At 42.3% G+C, this 23,842-nt stretch overlaps 1 protein-coding gene across 1 annotated transcript in view; it reads right to left on the bottom strand.

The window, feature by feature from the left end:
* Positions 1-8,256: 8,256 nt before the first annotated feature.
* Positions 8,257-23,842, bottom strand: part of LOC138949852 (spermine synthase-like) — a 21,112-nt gene continuing 5,526 nt past the window's right edge. The window contains exons 5-12 of the mRNA XM_070321633.1: positions 23,743-23,842; positions 18,413-18,601; positions 17,795-17,958; positions 16,249-16,338; positions 15,636-15,747; positions 14,542-14,621; positions 13,934-14,043; positions 8,257-8,898 (exon numbers count right to left, since the gene is read on the bottom strand). The exon at positions 23,743-23,842 is cut by the window's right edge and continues 37 nt beyond it. Of these exons, the coding sequence (XP_070177734.1) occupies positions 8,841-8,898; positions 13,934-14,043; positions 14,542-14,621; positions 15,636-15,747; positions 16,249-16,338; positions 17,795-17,958; positions 18,413-18,601; positions 23,743-23,842 (903 nt within the window). The 3' untranslated portion in view covers positions 8,257-8,840. The remainder of the gene's footprint in view (positions 8,899-13,933; positions 14,044-14,541; positions 14,622-15,635; positions 15,748-16,248; positions 16,339-17,794; positions 17,959-18,412; positions 18,602-23,742) is intronic.

The following is a 23,842-nucleotide window of genomic DNA, read 5'->3' as shown; positions in this document are numbered from 1 at the left end:
GAAAGATAGGAGGTCTCACCTGTTGGCTGCAGTGACAAGCCGCCTAACAGTCCCTGGAGTGGTTCCACGCTTTTTTCCTCAGTCACCCGCTGGGATAGTGGCCCTCCCCCGCTTCGCTTTTGCAGGGCCGCCACTGCTACTCTCAGCGCTACGTAGTGGCCACGCTTGAGACCCAGGCCCTCCAAATCCTGGGCAGTCACATTACTCAGCACATTGAGGGTGTTCAACTCCTCATCCTGGAGAACTTTAACCACCGTTAAAGGCAGATCTGTCGCCCACGCTCCAAATTCAAAGTCCATATTGCAGTAAGAGATAGTTGGCATATGCCCGCTGCGCCGCGCTGGTAAGAAATAGTTGGCATATGCCCGCTGCGCCGCGCTGGTAAGGACTGACCACAATGTGTTGCTCTCCCGTTCTTATAGACCCCCGCTGATGCATCACACGTGCAAGCCCCCCGGCATCATGGACATTGCGGCTGGGCTATTCTCCTTGACTTTCACAAATCCTCCTCTCCCCTCTCTTCCTAATTACGGGCCTAAGTGTTGATATCCTGCTTTACTACCCTCTCTTCCCTACCTGCCAACCGACTGATCCCTTTAGGCCTACCTCAAGTATCTAACATCCTCCTCCTCCACCCGCGGCTAATCTGTCTCGTTTAAATAGAGTTTATCTGACGCTGTCCGCTCTATCTAAACTCACACAAAAACCTACAATTTTAAACTGTACAAAAAGTTAAGCTGAAATGGACACTTCGCCTTGGTCAATAACCTAACATATATATTCGCATAGGGTAACCACTCTGACAAAAATTCAACATTTCTATTCCTGATAAGATTCAATTTCTTTTCAATGTAATAATTATCTTTGTTTTAATATTTTCAAAAAAACATTCAAAAGCGGAACTGAGCCCTGAAGTTTACATTTATAAATATAATATTTTCCTAAAAGAATAATCAAATCTAAAACATTATCAGTGTTCACATTATCATCATTTCCAAATATTATCAATCCTTTTGAAAAAGTCAAATGTTCACAATGTAAACATTCTTTGTGCAATACATTATTCAATTTAATCCAGAAGGTTTTAACAATCATACATAGCAATAGGGTCCGATATTTAGACTCGAACAAGTATAATGCGACTCGTCTTCGACTCGTCGGCATTATACGTGTCTCGTCTAAATATCGGACCCTATTGCTTCGCTGAAAATACAATAGCTGTTAAAGGCAGAGTAAGCCTCTTGTAAACCATCACAGATACGGTCAGGCTTTTACACACAGTACAAACACCCTTTCATTTAAACACTCACCAATTGAGAACATCCTAGGTGCCCTCCGTAAAGAGCGAACAATTTTCAAAGAATTTATTTTTGCGTGGTTTATCTTACCCCTGAGCCATCGTGAACCCGTGTGATCCAGTTTTCCTTTTTCACAATGCAGTCGTCATAGTTAGTCATTTGAATGCGACTCGACGTGAGCTTATCTACAATAGCACGTTTTTTATGCACGAAACAACGGCTGTGGTTCACAAGAACTCTAGCGATGGCTTTTGACTGTTGAGAGGAACGGCGATTTGCACTGATAAACCCTCGTCTGCTACGACCCTTGCGTGACCCTGCTTCCGGGCTTTTCTTTTTTTAAACTTTCACAACTTCGAATTGTTCTGATCTTGTCTTGATGAAAAACGAATTCTTTTATGATTAAAGAATGTTTGTGTAACAAGCTGTCAATTTATTATTTAGATTTTAAAAGTTAGGTCTAGCGCAAAAACGAGGCGCCATTGTTCTTCAGGGCCAAGTCCACGAAAATAAATTCTTGGAAAATGTCTCACGCTCGACAGAAAGCAGCCAGGATGTTCCCGTTCGGTGAGCGTTCAAATGGAAGTATGCTTGTACTGTATTTAGACGCTCGGGGAGCTCTGTGATGGTTTACGGGAGGCTTACTGTGCCTTTAATAGAGCTGTAACAGCGCAGTCGTATGGAAAAATATATTCGGAACAACAGGTACGTGTATGGACCTTTCTGTGTGGACCAGTGTCAGCGTAGTCTTTGGGGTGTGATATGTTTACGGCTGTGTAGTATAGTATGACAGTAAATCACATTTTATATTGCTGGAATGTACAGCTTTATAAATCGAAGGTAGCAGATTGCCATATTGCGTGCAATGAGAATTATGATAGAGGGCCCCAAAGGGTTTAAAATCGTGATCGTGATTGGCGTTTTTTGACCTTTCTGTGACCGTGATTGCCGAAATTTCCATTTCTGTGATCGTGATGGGACTTTGCCCGTGATCCGTGATGACAAAAAAATCAAGTCTCGTGATCGTGATCGTCATTTGTTTTCGTGATCGTGATGGGCATTATTGCAAAGCTTTTTATTTTCAACGTACATTTTTCACAGCTGTATCACTCTATGATCCTCTATTCGTCAATGAGCCAATCCTGATTGAAGGGAAGCAACAACACATTCAGACATATGATTTTGACAGCGATTGCTTCCCTTTAAGAGAACCAATCACACACAAAAAAAGATCCAATCAGAAGGCAAATTGCAAAAGTCTGCCAAACTTCATCCAATGGAAGGGCTTCGTGCAAAAGTTTTGAGTGTATTCAGTCAAATTCGAATTCGAAGATCAAAAATGGCGTGCAGCGGTACTGTCATCGAACTTCTGTTATACGTTGTGGATTCAAGCCAGACCAAAGCAGGCGGCGAGAATGCCTTCCTTGGTGGAAAGGTCAGGCTACGGGTCGGTCTTTCTGAAGACGAAATATCAAGGTATGTTGATCTATGTTGCTCTATGACTGTTCTGAATGTAGGCAAAGATCTTGACATTTGTTCAAGATCTTTGAGTTTGAGTGAGATCATTGACATTGTCGACATTGCCACGTCCGGCTGTCACTCGCTCAGTGTGACATCGACTGGCTCGAGATCGAGTCTGCGTGTAGCCAAAACCGAAACTAGAAATGTGTTTTTCATCCCAGCAACGTGGACACGCTTGGCATAATTATATTCTAATTCTAGTAATTGTCGCTTCTTTGCATTAAGCTTGGATTTATTTTAGCGCCTGTAAACCTTAATATCAACAATGGGTTAAATTCAGAAACAATGGCGGGGAGACGTGCCAGTTTGGGTCACTTGATCCTCATGAGTCATGTCAAAGACGATCAAAGTCATGTTCGTTGGGGATTTTGTTAGGCATGCTACTTTTGCGGTAATTGCCGGAAATCCGATAAAGCCGTTTTCAAAATCCGGTAAAGTCAAATTTATTCCGGTGAAGTTGAAAAATTTCCGCAAAAACGATCTGTGTGAATATCGCGCAACGCGACCGGGCGCCGGTCTCAATGAAGCCAGCGCACAGTAGTGTTGTTTTCACCAGTTTGGAGGTGTGTTGAATGGTGGTGGGGGAAGGCTAAAATGGGATTTTTAACAAGATCACAACACTATTACAGCCCTGAAAATGATGTCCAGAATGCACCGATTTAAACCGTTTTTTGAAAAAACTTCCGGGGGGGCATGCCCCCGGACCCCCCCTAGTTGGCTCGCCTCCTTCGCAGGCTCAGGCTTGTGGCTTCGCCACTGGCACTGCGCGCTTCTTTCAGGTAAAACCATTTTTGGCCAGTAGCATTCCTGTTTGTGTTTCAAGGCATTGAAACCAGGCGATGGTGTACCTCAAATTGAATGGCAAAGTTGAAAATAAAGAACCCATCACACATACATGTACTTTAATTTCAATCCACGCAATAGTTTTTGAGAAAATGGGTTTACAAGATTTAGTTCTGGAAAATGAAATGTGAAATTGTGCAAGTATATATTCATGTGTGTGAGTCAGGGTGTGGGAGTTGAATGTGTATGAGTGGAGAGAGAGAGAGAGAGAGAGAGAGAGAGAGAGAGAGAGAGAGAGAGAGAGAGAGAGAGAGAGAGAGAGAGAGAGAGAGAGAGAGAGAGAGAGAGAGAGAGAGAGAAAACAATGAAAACAACATTCTTGTTACTGATTACAAATCATGATATGTATTTCTATGTGTGTATGAAAGAGAATTGAAAATAATAATAATAAAAAAGTGCAACAGTTCTCACTTTGTGTTGAATAAACAATAGACCCAGAGGAGCGAATTACTGTGTGGTTGTGTTTGCTTTGACACGTGCTTTCTGTACATGCAACTTTTACCGTGACCGTGATTTGCCACTGGTGTTCGTGATCGTGAAAACAAAAATCAAGGTAACTGTGATCGTGAAAGCTAAAATTTCCCTTCCCGTGATCGTGATGATACCCCCCCTTTGGGGCCCTCATGATATACTTGATTGTTATTGCACTCGCACACACACACTCACACACACACACATATGTCGTATCCATGCCTTTGTACTAGATTAGTCTAATAAGACGATTGGATAGTTTAGCCTATAAAGACGCTTGGATGACGTCAAAGATTTATGTAGTGCGGCAAGGCGGCAGTTGTGTCCTGATAGGGAATAAACGGCAGACATGAAACCGAACGGTCTTGTCTTTGATATACGAATGTGAATCTGTGGATGACCAACAACACGTATATTACAACATACACACACGTACACACACGGTATTTCCAATTAGGCTTAGCAAGGGAAACAACTCTTCATAAACTAATTGATCGTGTTTGGTTTACTTCCCTTGAATTGGTTTTTTTTGGTCACTCAGTGCTTAGAGGCATGGTCAATCAATCAATCAATGACGCTTATATCGCGCATATTCCGTGGGTACAGTTCTAGGCGCTCTGCAGTGATGCCGTGTGAGATGAAATTTTATACGGTCAGTAGATTGCAGCCATTTCGGCGCATATTTACCTTTCACGGCCTATTATTCCAAGTCACACGGGTATAGGTAGACAATTATTAACTGTGCCTAAGCACATGGTCATTTCCACCTTCTGATGAATCGAATAATGATCATCAAGCGATGAACAGAACAGCAAGTACTGGATCCACGCTGTCTCAGTTGTATTGATACTCGATACGGGAAGAAAAGAGCCTAGTAAAGACCGGTACCAATGGCTGCGTCGCGAGAATAACGGTCAGTCACTGGGTGCGACCAGCGAAAGAACACGGCTATTAGTTGTTCTTCCCAATACTAACAACAAAACTACGATACTTCGTGGCACCTTTGGTGCTTTGTGCTAATTTTTTTTCGGAGCAAACGATCCAACTCTTTGCGATTTTGTATTCAAATGCGTATTTTTACTGGTTGGTCCGGTGTCAGAATAATGTGACTGGGTGAGACATGAAGCCTGTGCTGCGACTTCTGTCTTGTGTGTGGCGCACGTTAGCCTATATGTCAAAGCAGCACCGCCCTGATATGACCCTTTGTGGTCGGCTGGGCGTTAAGCAAACAAACAAACACACCCGTGTCATTGGTGATACATTACTGAACCTTATTGGTCTTGGTTTATCTCTTTTGTAACATGAAAAGCACATATGTGACCCTCCACCACGAAATGAGTCGCATGTCACCTTTGCATGATTTTCATATTTTTACATTTTCCTAAAGAGTTTTTTATGCTCTATCCAGTGGTGAAAACCGTTTTAGAAAAGAGCGAAAAATGTTTGAGTTATAAGCCTGTGACTAAGGTGACCCTCATACTGTTACCAGACACTCTCCGGACTTATATCAAGCCTAGCGCAGAACCGCGCGAGGTGACATGCGACTCATTTCGTGGTGGAGGGTCACATATTTGCTGAAGCTGTTCAAACATTATAATCATCGAAACACACACGTTGCTGTTGCAGCTGCTTCGAGTTTAAGATGTTCAATTGTTTTGTAATGTTATCATCATTTTAAAATTTTTGAAAGGTATTCTTGTATGTATTTTCGGACATGGCAGATTGTGAACACTTTGAAACGACGCTTACATATCACTCAACATGCACATGTTTCAGAGTAGGATCACTTTTACCTCTTCTGATGCCTTTTTTTATAAATGTGGATAATGGTGTTTTGCAGGTCTGTAAAAAAATGTCACAGTCAATCAGTGACCTTTTAGGTAAATGTGATTGTGTCATTTTTTTCTGCTACAATCGCTGCGATGCTCCAGGAAATATGTTCATGCGAATTGAGAAACTGATCTGGTTGTAGCCTTTGAAAACATGTAATTACGCTATTTCCAACTATTACAACAAAACGTTAACGAGGGATTTACACTACTTACAAAATAGGTCCTGTGATTGTGATTGATCGGTCATGTACCCGCAGTCGAACCCACTTATAAGTAAATCGCTTATAAGAAAGGACTTTTTATTTCCCTGCCAAATGCCTTCTTTCTTCCACTTAAAATTCTCCGGATAGGAAAATCTCCCTTATAAGAAGGCACCGGTTATGAGAAAGGAGTTTTTATCTCCCTTGACACAATTTCCATGAATATAGGAAAGAAACTCTCTTTAGATTTACAGTTTTTGCAATGATGTCATCCAGACTGACTGGAAAGGATAGACAGGCACCTGAATGGAAATTTGGTGTGTTCAAATTTCTCCTTCGTATGTTGTTAAATTACTGTGCAGAATAATTGCAACACTTGAACTTTAAGCAAGTATTCTCTTCAAGTGTCTGTTTATTTTTGCATCCTCAGACGCAAAGCGCAATCCTTTGTTATCCATACTGTTGAAGGTCCACCAGCAAAGAAAAAGAACCATTGCCAAGGACTTTCATATTAAAGGCCAACTCCGCCTCACAGTTTGTGTGTATGTGTGTGTGTGTATGTGTGTGTGTATGTGTGTGTGTGTGTGTGTGTGTGCGTGTGTGTGTGTTTGTGTGAATAGAATAGAATAGAATAGAATAATGTTTATTGTCATGAACCAGTAAAGTTATTGACACAACAAACAACAAATAATGCATTATACAATGCTAAAACAATCCGTAACAAATTTGCCAAGACGAACTTGAACTTCGTCTTCTAAAAATAAGTTACTTGGATTTTTGTTTGCATATTTCATATTGATATGTGAAGCATCTTCTTTAAATTCATCCCTTAATTTAACATATTTATTGCATTTATCTACAAAATGTATTTCATCTTCTATGACATTGCATTCAATACAAAGACGATTTTCTTTAGGGATATTCTGATGTCTTCCACTTTCAATTTGTAGACAATGTGTGCTAGTCCTTAATCTGCTTAACATCTTTCTGTGTTTATTATTCTTAATTTGTATTAAGTATGACTGCATTTCGTAAGATATACTGATCATAGAATAAAACTTAAGTGTGTTTGTGTGTGTGTGTGTGTTTGTGTGTGTGTGTGTTTGTGTGTGTGTGTGTTTGTGTGAGTGTTTGTGTGTGTGTGTGTGAGTGTGTGTGTGTGAGTGTTTGTGTGTGTGTGTGTGCTGTGTGTGTGTGTGTGTGAGTGTGTGTGTGTGTGTTTGTGTGTGTGTTTGTGTGTGTGTGTGTGTGTGTGTGTGTGTGTGTTCTTGAAGGGGTGAGTGTCGGCAAAGAGGGAGGTGCTTCATTGGCTGGTTTGAGTACGTGAGTACGTGTCGGTGAGTGCGTGCGTGCATGCATTTGTGCTTCTGGGGGGGGGGGGGGGGGGGGGGGGGCGGAGGGGGGCGGGGTTTTAGCTTCGCTGGCTGCTTATGCATACACGAAAATATATGCCAATGTAGACCCCTAACCGCCTTCCTAATGCGTGCATGTTCGGATTTCTGTGCTCGTCCCTGTGCGTGCATTGGTTCTTGGTTTTACATGAGCAACTCAGCCTCCTGTTCCATTTTTGGCTCACGTAAGTGTAGCCTATGCGATGATAAACTTTGTCTGTCTGTGCGAGCGTGCCTGCGTGCGTGCGTGTGTGTGTGTGTGTGTGATAGAAACTTTAACATTTCCGAGTCTATGGATTACGTCAGTCTCGGTCAAAAGTGTTCGACGTGTGTGATAGAAACTATTTGAAGACGTCACATTATGACGTAAGAGGGTTAGACGTCACGCAAAGGAATTACTGAAAGTCTCGGTCATTGTTATTGTGAGCGGGCCGAGACTTCTTGGCAGATCCAGGGTCTCGCTTTCTTGCATAGTTTCACCTATGCTTACTGTGTGTGTGTGTGTGTGTGTGTGTGTGTGTGTGTGTGTGTGTGTGTGTGTGTGTGTGTGTGTGTGTGTGTGTGTGTGTGTGTGTGTGTGTGTATGTGTGACGGAGTGATTGAGTTTGTGTTACTGTTTGTCTATTTCTTACGTGAGCCTTGAAGGCTTCGCCTCTTGTTAAAGGTTTTTTTCTCTCAATCTCTCGATTCACGACTTGCAGGACCGCGTGACCCAGCATAATTGACAGACCCAAGGTAAAGGCCATTCGGTTTGTGGGGGTATTTGTGGGGAGAACCAGAACTTCCGGTTAGAAAACACGTGGGAAAAACACGTGGAACTGTACATAATTATGGCTTGCTTTGTAAGACTGATCAGCACACAGAACCCAAGTACACCGTAACCCAGCTGCAGTCCATGACGTGTGTTTTGTAGTTCCTTTGAAGTTTCGGTCAACCTGAAACGCCCAAATATGAAGCTTATGTGTTTGATTGCATACATGTGGATTGCATGCATGTGTGTGTGTGCTCGTTCAATCGTCAAAACAACAACAAAGTCATAAGTACCTGAAATAGTGTGTCTTTAATAGTGTACCAAGCAGAACATGAAGTAGTGTGTCTTTAATAGTGTACCAAGCAGAACATGAAGTAGTGTGTCTTTAATAGTGTACCAAGCAGAACATGAAGTAGTGTGTCTTTAATAGTGTACCACGCATGTCTTCAAAGATAGAGAGAAAAACACTGACAGTGGGACGATAACATGACGTGATCTGATATGACGTAAGTATGACGTAACTTCAGCGTTGATCATTGGTTGTTGTGGAATCCGTTAGTGTTTGCCTTTTGTGCTTCAAAGAAACAGTACCTGTTAGCAGTTAAGGAAGTCAAACAATATACATATTATGCAAGACGATACACTCGATTAAACCTAAAGTGCATGAAGCAGTAAGAAAGGACCATCAATAACTGTGGGACTACCTTTATGGATATCAGAAAGTCTCTGTGGCAAAGATGTAGTCGTTTTGTGTAATCTCATGACTAAAACGTGTTGTTGTTGTTGTTGTTGTTGTTGTTGTTTTGGGCTCACGTAAGTGTAGCCTATGCGGTCGTAACTTTGTCTGTCTGTGCGTTTGTGCGTGTGTTTGTGCGTGTGTATGTCTGTGGTAGAAACTTTAACATTTGACTAAACACCGAAATACTCATTTCACCTGGTTATTTTTCAAGCACCATCTTTAAAGTATTGAAGAAATGATCAACATTTTGTCGGCACGGGTGAAGTTAAAGTGTGTATCTAAAGAAAACGTTTTTTTTTAGGGGGTACAAGCAGGTGACTGGTTTGTCTCATCTGTGGTATGTAGACCAGGTCAGGGGTCAAGATCAGGTCAGGTCGCGTGAAGGATTGTGGGAAAAGACTCACTTTCCAGTTCTCACCTCTGCATTCGCCGATTCGGGGAAGACGATTTCACATTGTTCGATTTCTTAGCTCAAGAAATATAGATAAAGAAGATACCAAAGCCAAAGGAGATTTCCAACAGTTTGATCTGCACGGCGTGTTTCCAGTGTCTGCGCAGGGAAGATCAGCTGTCGAAAGCGCAGTGTCGATCTGGCAGTCGTGTCCCCAGTAACAATGTAAGTACAGACAGATCTTGTGTCTCCCACTCATAAAGCGTGTCACATAAGCTTACTGATCATTCGTTTTGTTTAATTTCTTTCTATTTCAGCAGACACGGATATGAAAAACAGTGCTAGGCAGTCACCTCCAGTGAAATTAGTTGATCTAAACTGCCTGTAATGTTTGGATGTCTTTGTTCTTGGTTCGATTTATGTGAATTTCAAGACTTGCAGTAGAGTCTCAAGTTTACTCTGCCCGTATGGAGGTCTCCCTTTTGCGTACTTCGGAGCGGTGTCACGTGATACGCAGAAATGGGTTGGAGGGCAAGAAGCGGAACGGCTAGTAGCGTCAGTGCGCCGCTCGATGATTCGGGAGTGTTTTAATTGAATAATGTCAAAATCAGGAACAAAAACGGTCGACCAGCCAAAAGAGAAGTACATTACATCATTGAGTGACGTTGCTAAAGTGCGATACTTGGAGAAATTGACCGAAGCTCTTTAGTTTCAGACTACATATAATTTCTGCTTCAGTGTGTGTGCATGAGTTTTCATTTTGTTATTATTCAAGAACTTGTAGTTCTATTTCTAACTTTGTATGTTTATGTGTGAAGCTCTTTAGTTTTAGATTACCTATTATTTCTGCTTCAGTGTGTGTGAGTTTTCATTTCATTGTTATTCGAGAAATGGTATTTCTAACTTTGTATGTTTATGTTTGGAGAAGCGATTCTTTTTTCCTTTTTGGGATCAAGTCTGGTGTCTGCTTTAGTGCTTACTTTGATATTACCTTAGAACATTTATTGTGAACCTGTAAATGTGTAATGTGTGTGTGTGTTTTTTGTTCTTCTTTTTTATTTTTTCTATTTCTTTTTACTTTAGTGCTGCTGAAGACAGTAACTAAAAATTTCCCTGAATTCAGTGTTACGTGTTTTTTGTTTTTAATTTTTATATATATGTTGACAATGACAGTTCAGTTAAATAAAGCGTTGAACACATTATATGTATTTTAATTTTTACCAATCTGTCACTCTGTGAATGTGAAGCTGGTGTGAGTGTGATATTTAACACATTACTTTTGATTTGTACCTAATCTCTGCCTTTGTTGGCTCCAGTAGGTGTGTTTTCAACAGTTTTGTTCAATTTTGTGAAACGTTACTGTTTTGAGACAAACCAGACACATATTTTTCCGTTTAGGACAGCTGGGCTCAACATATTAACTTTGTTGACTAAACAAAGGAGCCATTACACAGATACACACTCATTCTGACAATCACTCACCAGATTCTTCACAATTAAGAAATGTCTCAGATAAGACACACGCAAGCTTAAAAAAAAAGTCTTAAGAACAAAAACGTTACTGCAACAACAATGTATTTATTAGTTCTTACTAAAATCACATGCTTCAATAAAAAAAAGCATAAACTGTACAGACATGCTAACCAGCACTGATTAAGGCACACACTTGGAGTCAAAAACCTATGGCATCAACATAAGCAGTGTTGAATCTGTTTCAAATTGCACACTTCAGTCAAAAAGCTATGGCATCAACATATGCAGTGTTGAATCTGTTTCAAATTGCACACTTCAGTCAAAAATCACATGTCTGACAATGAGTGAATTAGTGTTTCCAATCAATGAACGGTAACTGTTTACATATAAAAACTGACAAAAAAGTGAAAAAAAAGAAAAGAACTGTACACACACACACTTGGCATCAGATCTCAAAATCAAATAAGGAATAGTGTTGAGTCTTGAAAATGCTTTGAATTATACACACTTGAGCCAGGAAGCAAAAAAAGGAACTACACTCATGCCAGCCAGCACAAGTCATACAGATACTGTACACAAGTCAAATCAATACTGTGTTTCAGGTTTGGCATCCACATAAACAGTTTTGTTTCTGTTTTAAATCACACACTTGTCAATAAACTATACAGACATGCTAACCAGCATTGATTAAGGCACACACTTGAGTCAAAAAGCTATGGCATTAACATAAGCAGTGTTGAATCTTGTTTCAAACTGCACATTTCAGTCAAAAAGCGAGTGAATCGGTGTTTCAATCATTAGCAAAATTAATACTGCTGTTGAGTAAATCTCGGTGTCTTCCTCCAGCGTCGACTTTCGGAATTCTGAAAAATGCAAGAGCATTTTCCTTGTTGCTTCGGCTTGTGCAACCGATTATGCAACAAGTATTCACCATCTTGAATGAAATTTAGCCAAATCGTCGACGCAAATACGGAATCGCCGCAGCGAAACTTCGCGATCGGCACCACGCTTCCATGTTTTCGCTAAGCGGCGCGGTGGCTTCTTGCCCTCCAAGCCCCGGTGCGCACGAAGTGATGACGTCAATAGGGAGACCTCCATTAAACTGTCTACTATTTACTTGAACATGCAGATATAAGGAAACGGGATGAATCTGTTCTCAAAGTCAAAATTATTACGATTTTGCCTCAGTTTCAAAACATGCTCTGTCATGGTTCTGTCTGTAAAATGTGGTGCCTTTCTACAGACAATTTGTGAATGCTAGATCTACCTAGATCTGTATCGCGTTTCATTCCAGACTCCTCTCTTTGATTGTACTATTTGCTGTTTACGCACTAAGCTTATCACGATTTGTTAATGTCCGTAACGTTTGGTAAACTCACCTTGCAACAGCTTCCTTGGCTTTGTTGGCATTTTTTTTTCAAGGCAGCACAACGTAAGATTAGCTTCTGTTGGACAGCAGGTAGAATGCGAGTTTTGAGACAACGACAGTTGTCCAAAGAAAGCTTGCTGTGGAATTTTGTTCTACATAATGGCACATGTGATTCTGTATTTTTCAGCGGTTAATGTTAATGGTTTATTTTTTCCTCTGCTGATTTCTTTCTTCTGAGTTGATCGTTATCATTCAAACAAGACCATCAGATAGCAAGGGTGGATCCAGGAAAGGGGGGCACACCCAAACTTTTCACGAACTTGAAGCGGTGCGCCCGAAAATGCCAGGGTGGGTCGGGTGCATGACCCGCCCCCCCCCCCCCCTCCTGAATCTCTCTCTTTCCCTATAGGGGGGGGGGGGGGGGGGGGTCCGGGCCCCCTTTCCCGCCCATTCCTAAATCCACCACTGGAGAGTACCTCAGTTGCTCCTCAATGGACTGAATAGTGTGTTGACTGTGTTGACCGTCAGAATTATTTTAAGAACTAGGCTGCTGCAGTCAGTTGACATGTTTCGCATAATGTAGGATTCCCATGCATGCTGCATAGGTAAAATAGCTTGTATAACCCGACTATTCAGTATCAAAACACTGTTTTTATTTGTGTAGGTTGTAGTCATCACAACGAATCGTATTTTGCCTTTTGTTTCAGAAAGGAGGATAAGCTACAACAAGATCGACGCTATGTCAGATATGCCTCAGCCACATGACGACTTCTGAATTTAGATCCACTCGGCATGGTGACAAGTCTTGATGAAAAGTATATGACTGAGGACAGCAGTGGAAAAAGTGACCACATGGCAGGTACCTATTGCTTAGTGTCTGCAGTGCAAAAGACAGATAAGCTGATGGTAGATTTCCAAATGAACACAGCACCCGCAGATCTACTGCTGATTTACGACGGGCAAGCTACAATCCAGGGCAGAGAACATTAACACTGCAGCGTTGTAATCCAACTCTTCATTTGTTTCAGGAAAGCACGTCCTTACAAATGAACATTACAACTCTCTGATACAAAGACATAGTGTTACAGGAACATTCCGATAATCGAGTGGGACAGGATTAAACAAATTCCCAGTGAGGAAGTACACGGTTTTTCTGTCATTGACCTTAATAGCTTTCACACAGCCAGTATATGATAAATAATGGTCTTCTTGGTGACCGTTCGTGCCCAAGCACGTGGAGCTGGTTGCCAGCAGGACAATGTGTCACTGAACAATATCAGAGACTTCGGAGTGCGAGGACCAGGGCAAATAACCTCATGTGAACATGTCTGAGTCGTGAGTGTGACCATCGTGACGCCCATACAGTCATCAACGCCAAGGGAGGGGCAACACACTATTGACTTTCAACAGTCTTCAAACAGTGTTCAGTGGAACATGGCACGTCATGCTCTCATCCCAATACACTTTTCCGTGTGGTTTTTGTATCGGTCAATTCGTTTCCTTGTTATTGTTAACCCGAAATAATTTATTCGACATTAAAATTCATGTGTAACCCATCTTCACAGCAGCATTTGCGTTTCTTTTGCCTCTGAGTATATATACCCCCTGAACCATCCTCTCGCCCATATGCCTCCGACACTGCACAAAAGGATACAATTCTCTGAAGGAAGGGACGTGTTTGTCAAAACGTTGGAACGGAACTCCGAAGTCCCGGAACTCTTTCTCAATCTTCTCCAAGTAAGGGACATCACTCGTACAGTTCCCCTGCAAATAAAGAGAATTTGTCATTGGCAAATTTACAGTTACAATGATAATGACAATGACAATGACAATTCTTTATTTAACAAGGGTAATAGAGTAAGCAGTGATTTGCTTATTTACATCTGGCCCTCGAGTGAAAGAGAGACAGACAGATGAACAGAGACAGAGACAGTAGGAGACAGAGAGAGAGAGAGTGAGTGACGGATACGGACAAACACAAAGAGACAGACAGGCAGACAAACAGATTTACAGACAAACAGATATACGGACATACCGGCAAATAGATACGTAAGCAGGCAAGCGGGCATTCAAACAGGAAGGCAGAATGGCAAAAAGGGTATATTCAAACTTAAAAGAAACACACAGACACACACTGACACACACACACACACACACACACACACACACACATACACACACAGACACACACACACACACACAGACACACACACACACACACACACACACACACACACACACACACACACACACACGACCCACCCTCGCCAAGTATTTGCCTCCGTCTTTCAGGCACTTGAAGCTCAGCTCCATCAGTGCGTTGTTTGTCTTGAAGTCGTAATCTAAACAACGAAGTGACTGTGGTAAGATGAACAAAGTTAAGAAACAAAGGAATACTGTACTCACCGATACAAGAACGAGACAAGACGGTACGAATTTTCGCTTATGGAAGCTTCATCAGGAAAAACAAGAACACAAAAGACAACAAAAAGCAGACGCAACACGGAACGAACAAGGTTTGAAAGAAAATGAAGGGGGAAACACGCAAAAAAGGGAAGGAACTTTGTAGTATGTCTGTGCCCATGACATCATCCAACCACTTCTCTCCCCTTTCATTCATTTCCGTTCCTGGAGTTCCTTCCCTTTTTTGTGTGTTTCCCCCTCCATTTTCTTTCAAACCTTGTTCGTTAAAGCGAAGTTGGAGTTATGTTTTTTTCATGTATCTAAAGAAGAGGGATGTAATGGTATCCATGGTACCTGTGAAACACCAGGAACCCAGTACCTCTGAGCTATAGCGGATTCTGTTATATTGTGCTTACCGAGAGTATCTCCCCTTTCCTTATGGCTGTACTTCCTGCAAGATGGATACCTCAATACAATGTTGCATGTTGAACTTGAACAACTTCTCCCGAGTCTGCAGTGAGCGTGAGTGAATGACACACACACAACAACATGAACCCGACACACACACAACAACATGAACATGACACACACACAACAACATGAACATGACACACACACAACAACATGAACATGACACACACACAACAACATGAACAGTAAACAATAACATCACAGTCTGTATCATTATCTTACTGGAGTTGGTAATGAAAAAGGAAAGATAATACATTATATTAGCCACTTAATATACGTTATAATCAAATGCATGTCACAAAATGGTAGCCAGCTGTGGAGAATAATGAAACCAACACTATTTCCCTGCCTTCTCCCCGTGCAAGTATAACCGTTGTTCTGCTTTAGTTATTGCAACATCAACATTTTAGAAATTCTATTTTATTTTCGCTGATTTCCGCGAAAACGTACCATCTTTAAATTGCGTGGACAATTTCTCTTACCGTATTTTCCCTTTTCCACGGAAAACTCGGTCAGATCGTTGATGACGTAGTCATACTTGACGTCATTGTCTAAACTCTCCTTCAGCACTTCCACACAGTCTCGCACTTGAATCTGTCAACCATAGGACGTGCGATATATAACAATGTCACACGCTTTCCTTCTTTGCCACTACTAAAGCAAACGTGTGCAAGATTGTATGTTACACGCTTTGGAGCATGGCAAGAATGGAGTCAAACTTGCATTCATCCCCGCAAAAACCCAAAAGTAGCTTTCATTTTTCCAGCTGTTATCGTTTCTTTTCTTCAAAAATTCGACAACACAGAGAATACTGCAAACGACATCCCACCCGACATTACTCTTTACATACGCGATAAGCCTGACGGCTTCGTTAGACAATCAACGTAATCCCGTGTGGAAGAAAACGTCTGTCACACGACCAAGTCTGAATAGCAGGTATTATTACATTAGCACTAGTTTTGAAGCTAACGCCGCTAACGACTGAGCTAATTCCCGCCCCGAGAATGGCCGTTCCTTTAAGATATAATCACATGACACCCAATGATCTTACAACCAGTCAAAAGGTGTGAAGGGGAGCAACAAGTGAAGGCTTACCTCGTAGGATTCCGTCTTGTATTTGTCCATGACATGGCCGCATATGGATCTCATGTACTTCCGGCATGCCTTCATCACCTCGTCGTCTATCTGGTCGCAGGGTCAAGGTCACACATCAGTTTTGCTTCCCGCGTTCGCTCCCCTTCGCGCTAAAAGCCCGGCCGCCTGTGTCAGCATTTTCATTTCTATGTCATTACTTTATTTCATCGCTGGTAAAATGGGGTCGCTTCCTCCCAGTGGAAAGCTAGCTGCAACATAGTCGCGCTGCCCAGGTGTCTGCATTTTCAGGAGTTATCAGCTACCTGCACTTACGGCAGAAAGACCATGGTCCTTTACGTGTCACTATGATGACACGGGGGTGGAACATGGATACCGTCTCTGAGTCTGCACATAAAGTTGACACGTGTCCGTCCTGGCCCGGACTGGAACCCGTGACCCGTGGGTCACCAGTCCCGTGCTCTACCAACTGAACTAATGCACAGCTGCTTAGGCCTAACAAAAAAATAGGTGTGGTTACGGTAACCCGACCTACCCTATTTTGGGGGGCCGACCCTATAACTTTTTATTACATTTGTAAAAAAAAATACCCCAAAAAACAAGTAAACGAGTGCAGAAAACGCAATGAAAGCGAAAGCGCCCGAGTCGCACACTTATTTCCCTGTCAAGTAGGTTTAATATGTACACATTATAAAAAAAAAGTAAAAAAAAAAAAAAGATTGCCTACCTTCCTACCCTATTTTTTTTTGGCAATGTTACCGTAACCACACTTATTATTTTTTTTGGCCTTAGACAGCTTTTGCTATTTGTTTTACTTATATATCGGAACACACGCGTGGAAAAAAAACTGTCTAAAAACTTATTGAATAAATAAAAGTGTATAACGCAGAGAAGTAAGGGGGAAGCAGGAATGACATTCATTTTTTATGTGACTTTTCGGAGGTTAGAAAATGACATTTTAAAAGAAGCAACCAACTCAATACACAACAGATGCAGACAGTAACAGACAGGCAAGCAGGCGTACTGAAACAGAGACAGACAGTAACAGACAGACAAGCAGGCGTACTGAAACAGAGACAGACAGTAACAGACAGACAAGCAGGCGTACTGAAACAGAGACAGACAGTAACAGACAGGCAAGCAGGCGTACTGAAACAGAGACAGACAGTAACAGACAGACAAGCAGGCGTACTGAAACAGAGACAGACAGTAACAGACAGACAAGCAGGCGTACTGAAACAGAGACAGACAGTAACAGACAGACAAGCAGGCGTACTGAAAGAGAGACAGACAGTAACAGACAGACAAGCAGGCGTACTGAAACAGAGACAGACAGTAACAGACAGACAAGCAGGCGTACTGAAACAGAGACAGACAGTAACAGACAGACAAGCAGGCGTACTGAAACAGAGACAGACAGTAACAGACAGACAAGCAGGCGTACTGAAATAGAGACAGACATACTGGAAGGGATTGAATGTAAAAATGCACAAACGAAAAACAAAAACAAAAACAATTACAAAAACACAGTCACTTCTGAAAAGGATACTTCTGCCATGAGCACGTGGCGTGGTGGTTTAGGAAGGGAGGTAAGCGTGTAGAGAATACCCCCATCCCCACCCCCCAGGATAAGAACGTTGGCACCGTCAAAGTTATTTCCCCTGTCAAGGCCCAGGACTGTGGTGACGTAAATTTCGTCACTCTCCCCGAACACTGTAAAGAAAAACAAACAGAACAAGAAATGAAATACCAGCAATATTTTGTCTCAAGAAGAAGAAAGCAAGTCGCGTAAGGCGAAATGTATACATTTAGTCAATCTGTTGAACTCACAGAATGAAACTGACCACACTGCATTTTTTCTCTCACCAAGATCGTCAGTCCCCCGCACGATGAAAACGCAGTGCAATTGACAAGCCAGTATAGCGCAATAGCGTTTGCGCTTTAGTTGAATAATATTTTAATTGTTGACATAGACGTACACATGCCATTTTGTTTGAATGTCTATCAAAGCTTTTTCGCTCTAATTAATGGTTAACCAAACAGAGAACAACTACCAATCACAACATGAAAAAACTTCGCAAGAACACAAGCTACAATCAGCATGAAACAAAAAGTGGTCAATATTATTATTAGAAGCCCTTCCCCTACAAGTATATCAATCACTTACTGACGTCATCGTCTAACAACAGCACGCGGCCAAACTGACGTGACTGCATGATGCTGATGCGCTGAAACGGGGACATGACGTCACAAACCGCATGCGTATAGTCTGTCTCCACCAAGCGATCGTCTGCTAGCACTGCGTAGTTTCTTGGCAGACGACACGGCCGTCGAATGGGAACAAAGATACTGAAACATATCAAAAAGAATAGAGAATTAGTGTTTCAAGAAATATAGGGTAAAGGGGGGTAATTTGAACACCCTAAGAGCAAGACGCAGTAGCTGGCCCACAGAAGACGGTAAGCAAAGACGTAGAGGTTACACGCCGAGTCTCAGTGATTATTAAAAATAATGGTCGAAGTTAGCGGATCATGAAAAATGCGAGCTTTAGCGAGCTTTTTCATGACCGCGAACTGAGACCATTATTTTCTATAATCACTGAGACGAGGTGTGTAACCTCTTTATTCCTCCTTTCTTCAGTTATTCAAAGAAAAGAGGAGTTTTTTTGCGAAAGTTTGATCGAATCCTATTCACTCAACCAGTCAACCTGCGCAGGCGATCGATTAATGCGCGGTTGTATAGTTCCGTGCAAATCATTCCATTCTGTTAACACTTCTTGTCAGTTTTCCTATTTTGGACTAAAATCAAGTACACAGATATGCTGTTATTCTGCTGTGGCGGCAAAGGCAGATATTGTGTGTTCTGTATATGTTTTGGTAACGCTTAGAATAATGTTCTTTCGTCAAATGGGACTAGCAGACGAACTTTTGCACCCGTGTTCCAACGTTAAAAACTGTATGAAGTTCAGTTTTCTGGGGAAAATAGTGTATGAAACCGCTTTATGTTGTTTAAATTGATGAGATGTGTGCATTTGGTTGCGTGTGATCTGTTTATTAAATGAAATATTGTTGAAAACTGACCGTCGGATTGCAGTCTGTTGTCGAAGAAACTGAGTGAAAAGAAGGGGAACTACTCTTGTCGCTAGACAAAGTATGAGTTACTTGCCTTGCAGGAAATTGCTTGTGATGAACGTTTGAGCACGGCAAATCTAGATTCAGAAAACAACCGAACTCATGGATTTTATATGAAGATTCATGTGTTCAGGCCTGTAGTTGTTAATTTGAATGCGGTATGTTTGTATTGTTTGCTCCAGAGATGTATACTTCGTACGTTAGAGCGTTCGGAACTTTTCAGTCGCAAAAAGTAGTACCGAAACAGAACAACTTCTCAACCCATTGCACTATCGAGGATTCAGGCTGTTGCTGGGTCGTTATTTGTTTGGTTGCTGGGTCATTATCGAAAAATAACTACCCCTACAAGTTTACAGAGGTAAAGAAGCAGAGGGGGGAATAAGTAGAGGTTACATGCCGAGTCTCAGTGATTATCAAAAATAATGGTCGAAGTTAGCGGATCATGAAAAATGCGAGCTTCAGCGAGCTTTTTCATGACCGCGAACTGAGACCATTATTTTTGATAATCACTGAGACGAGGTATGTAACCTCTTTATCCCTCCTTTCTTCAGTTATTCAAAGAAAAGAGGAGTTTTTGTGCGAAAGTTTGATCGAATCATATTCACCCAAACAGTCTACCTGCGCAGGCGATCGATTAATGCGCGGTTGTATAGTTCCGTGCAAATCATTCAATTTTGTTAACACTTCTTGTCAGTTTCCATGTTTTGAACTAAAATCAAGCACACAGTTATGTTGTCATTCTGCTGTGGCGGTAAAGGCAGATAGTGTGTGTTCTGTTCATGTTTTGGTATCGCTCAGGAAATGTTCTTTCCTCGAATGTGACTAGCAGACGAAGTTTTACACCCGTGTTCCAACGTTAAAAACTGTATGAAGTTTAGTTTTCTGGGGCAAACTAGTGTATGAAACCGCTGCATGTTCTTTAAGTTGATTAAATGTTTGCAATTGATTGCGTGTGATCTGTTTATAAAATGAAATATTGTTGAAAACTGACCGTCGGATTGCAGTCTCGTCGATGCAGCCGAAATCTGGAAGGGGAACTACTCGTGTCGGTAGAAAAAGTATGAGTTACTTTTCCTTGGAATCTTGCTAGCGATAAACGATTGTGCACGGCAGATCTGAATTCAGAAAACAACCAAACTCATGGATTTTATATTAAGATTCATGTGTTCAAGCCTGTAGTTGCTGGTTTAAATGTGGTATGGTTGTATTGTTTGCTCCAGAAATGTATATAATTTTGTACATTAGAGTATTCTGAACATTTGAGTCGCAAAAAGTAGATCCACAATGTGTACAGTCTCTACCCATGAGCTATCGAGGATTCAGGCCCGTTGTTGGGTAAGTGATTTTGGTTGTTGGGTAAGTTACCGAAAAATAACTAGCCCTACAAGTTTACAGAGAGAAAGAAGCAGAGGGGGGGATAAGGCGAGGTTATATCTCAAGATTGACTTTAACCTACATGTATGTAAATGAAATAAGGATCTTATGTGTTTTTTCAACACACGGACTTGTTTCGCAAAATGTTTAGAAAAGTTCAAAATTGCAGACTAGTCCGGTATATTGAATAGGGCAAAGTTCAATTTAGCCGAACTCCTTTTTACAGAAATGTAATCCAAGCCGACTCTCTTTCGTTGCTGCCAGGGCTTTCTTCATGTCTTCTTCAGACCATGTTCCATGACTGAAAGACCAAAGAGTAGAAAGTGCAATGTTCTAACACCAAAACTCACCTGGATTCACTAACAGCTGTTTACGTTTATATTGGACATGCCCGAGCGTTAAATCGAGTATTGTTTCAGGCTTATTTTGTTGTTTACAAGAGCAAAATGTTAAGATGTTCGTGTGTGTGAGGGTCTGTCTGTCTTGTCTGCCTGTATGGCTGTGTGGCTGTGTGGCCTGTGTGGCTGTGTGGCTGGGTGGCTGTATGGCTGTGTGGCTGTATGGCTGTGTGACTGTATGGCTGTGTGGCTGTATGCCTGTATGGCTGTCTGCCTGTATGGCTGTGTGGCTGTGTGGCTGTATGGCTGTCTGCCTGTATGGCTGTGTGGCTGTGTGGCTGAGCGTGCGAACGTGTGTGCTTGTGTAAGAAGTCTCTCTGCCTGTAGCGTGAATGCGTTTTTATCCTACATCGTGAGAGAGACACCCGTGAGATAAAAATCGTTCAAATCACACGTGTGTATATCATGTAAATGAGGTCACCCGGAAGGTCAAGGTATGTTAATTTGTAGTCAATGTGGTCAACCGGAAGGTCAAGCTATGTACATTTTTTTTTTTTTTTTTTTTTTTTTTTTTTTTTCTCCCTTACACCTGTTCCTTGTCCCGGTGTGCTCTCACGCCGCCCCGTCCCTGCACTCACTGCTCCATCCACATCTGAATTTCGTTCCGCTGCCAGACTTGCCGATTTTACAGACGCTCCAGGGAGGGATGTCGGGTCGTTGCGGTAGGCTACCCTCGGAAGATGACACTGCACTTCTGCTGAGTCACTTCGACGGTGTTCAGTAGTGGGTCTGTCCCGAGCTAACGGACGCAGCCCACTACCTACTATGCCCCCTACTAACGACATTGACTGCTAAGTCGCGGAGCCAGACTGAGTGAGGGTCCCCTCCAGAGAGCAGACAGCCACCACGTCCCTCCGTCGACCCCCCAGAACGTCACACGTTGAAGACTGACAGCAGAAGTACTTTTCAGGGAAGGATGGAACAGGAACACTGAGACCAAGGTCACCATGAGAGCTCCGGGCATGAAGGGCCACAAGAGCAAGGACAATTTATAATTTTTGGATGATTAATGAGATGAGGATGATTATAATGATGATGCTATGGATTTCCAATTTTGGTTTGAGACTACGTGACAGGGCAGCACTCTACGCTTACTGTCATAATATATCCTGGTGTCAACCAGGCCCGAGAACTGCAGCACCTGATAAAGTAAACAGGTAAACAGAACCTGAGCACCCTCAAAGTCGCATTCGTTAAGTGTATGACACTCGGCTGTGTGATTCCAGCCTTCCCATAGGAACCATAGCACTTCCACTCTGGGTAGGAGCCGACCGTAGCCCGAAAAACCCACATGACCCTGATGGGATTCGAACCCACGACCTCCCGGCCCACAGTCCGATGCGCTAACCACTGCGCTACGGGGGCCGGTAAGCTATGTAAATTAGTAATTACACATTCATGAAGAACTACTTTTGCAACAAAATGGCAACTGCCACGAAAACCGATTTGTCAACACTGAACGAATTTTTGAGTGGTGAGCTGTTCGAAGATATGTTTGGTGATGACGCGAATGACGACGTCGATGAAGAAAAGAGTGAGTCATCCATGATTTATGATTTTTCTCCAATAGACTCATTCGTTCAGACAAACAAGAACAAGAACACTCTCCGAAAAACGGTTTACGATATATATACGTCGTCTATCGACGTTTATGGCGAAACACGGGGACAAAAGAAACATTAGGCGTGATTAGCACCATCCAACCACAAGAATTATGCAAAATTCTCTGCTCTTTTTTCATGTTCAGAGTTTGAAACAAACCGGATGGCAAAGAGTATAAACCATCCACGCTGAGTCTCAGCAGCATCCATCGACAGTTGAAGTCTAAAAAGTACTGTGCATCCGTTAACTGAGAGAAGTCGTGAAGACAAAGCAGAAGATTGTTAAACAGGAAGGTTAATTGTGGCAACTTACCTAACAGGGGTCAACCGCTGAAACATGGATATGTTGACAAGCTGTGGCAGACAAAACAGCTCCGAGTCGCAGATCCAGAAGCAATCCTGAATACTCTGTGGTGGCAAAACACAGTCAACTTTGATCTGCGCAGCCGAGCGTGACTCCTCACAGGCACATGCAGTGGGGAGACGTGTCCTTACATGAAGACAGTAATGGCAGAGAATATCTCCAATTTTGCGAAAGACAATCCAAAACATGCAAGGGCGACAATCCAAAGTCTGTGCGTGATGTCTGTCCGAAAGCTTGGGCGTCGAACGATGAGCGCTGCCCTGTCGCAGTTTACAAAACATACGCAGCTCTCCGACCAAAAGGATACTCCGAGACAAGTTCCCCCTTCTATTGTGCAACAAACACAAAAGTTGCATCTGAATAATTTCCATGGTTCAAGCGCCAACCTGTCGGCGTGAACAAGTTGTCAGCAACCATGAAAAACATGTGCAGAAAAGCTTGGATCATCAACCCGAGGTAGATCTACACCAACTACTCTGCACGCAAGTTCCTAGTGCAGAAACTTTCCGAGAATAACGTTCCTCCGACCAAAATAATGCAGCTATCTTGGCACAAAAACGTCCAGAGTATTAACAATTAGGCCTACAGCAGCATTTCTCAAGAGGAACACCGTGGCTTCAGTGTGATACTAAACGGCACTGCACCGGTCTCGGAGATGTCGCCAGTGTTGGCAGACGACACATTGGTTTCGCCCGCATCGGCCACTTCAACTCCAGCCGTCTCCACTGC

This window comes from Littorina saxatilis, linkage group LG16, assembly GCF_037325665.1.
Source record: "Littorina saxatilis isolate snail1 linkage group LG16, US_GU_Lsax_2.0, whole genome shotgun sequence".
Lineage (NCBI taxonomy): Eukaryota > Metazoa > Mollusca > Gastropoda > Littorinimorpha > Littorinidae > Littorina > Littorina saxatilis.
This window is presented reverse-complemented; position numbering and strand designations above follow the sequence as displayed.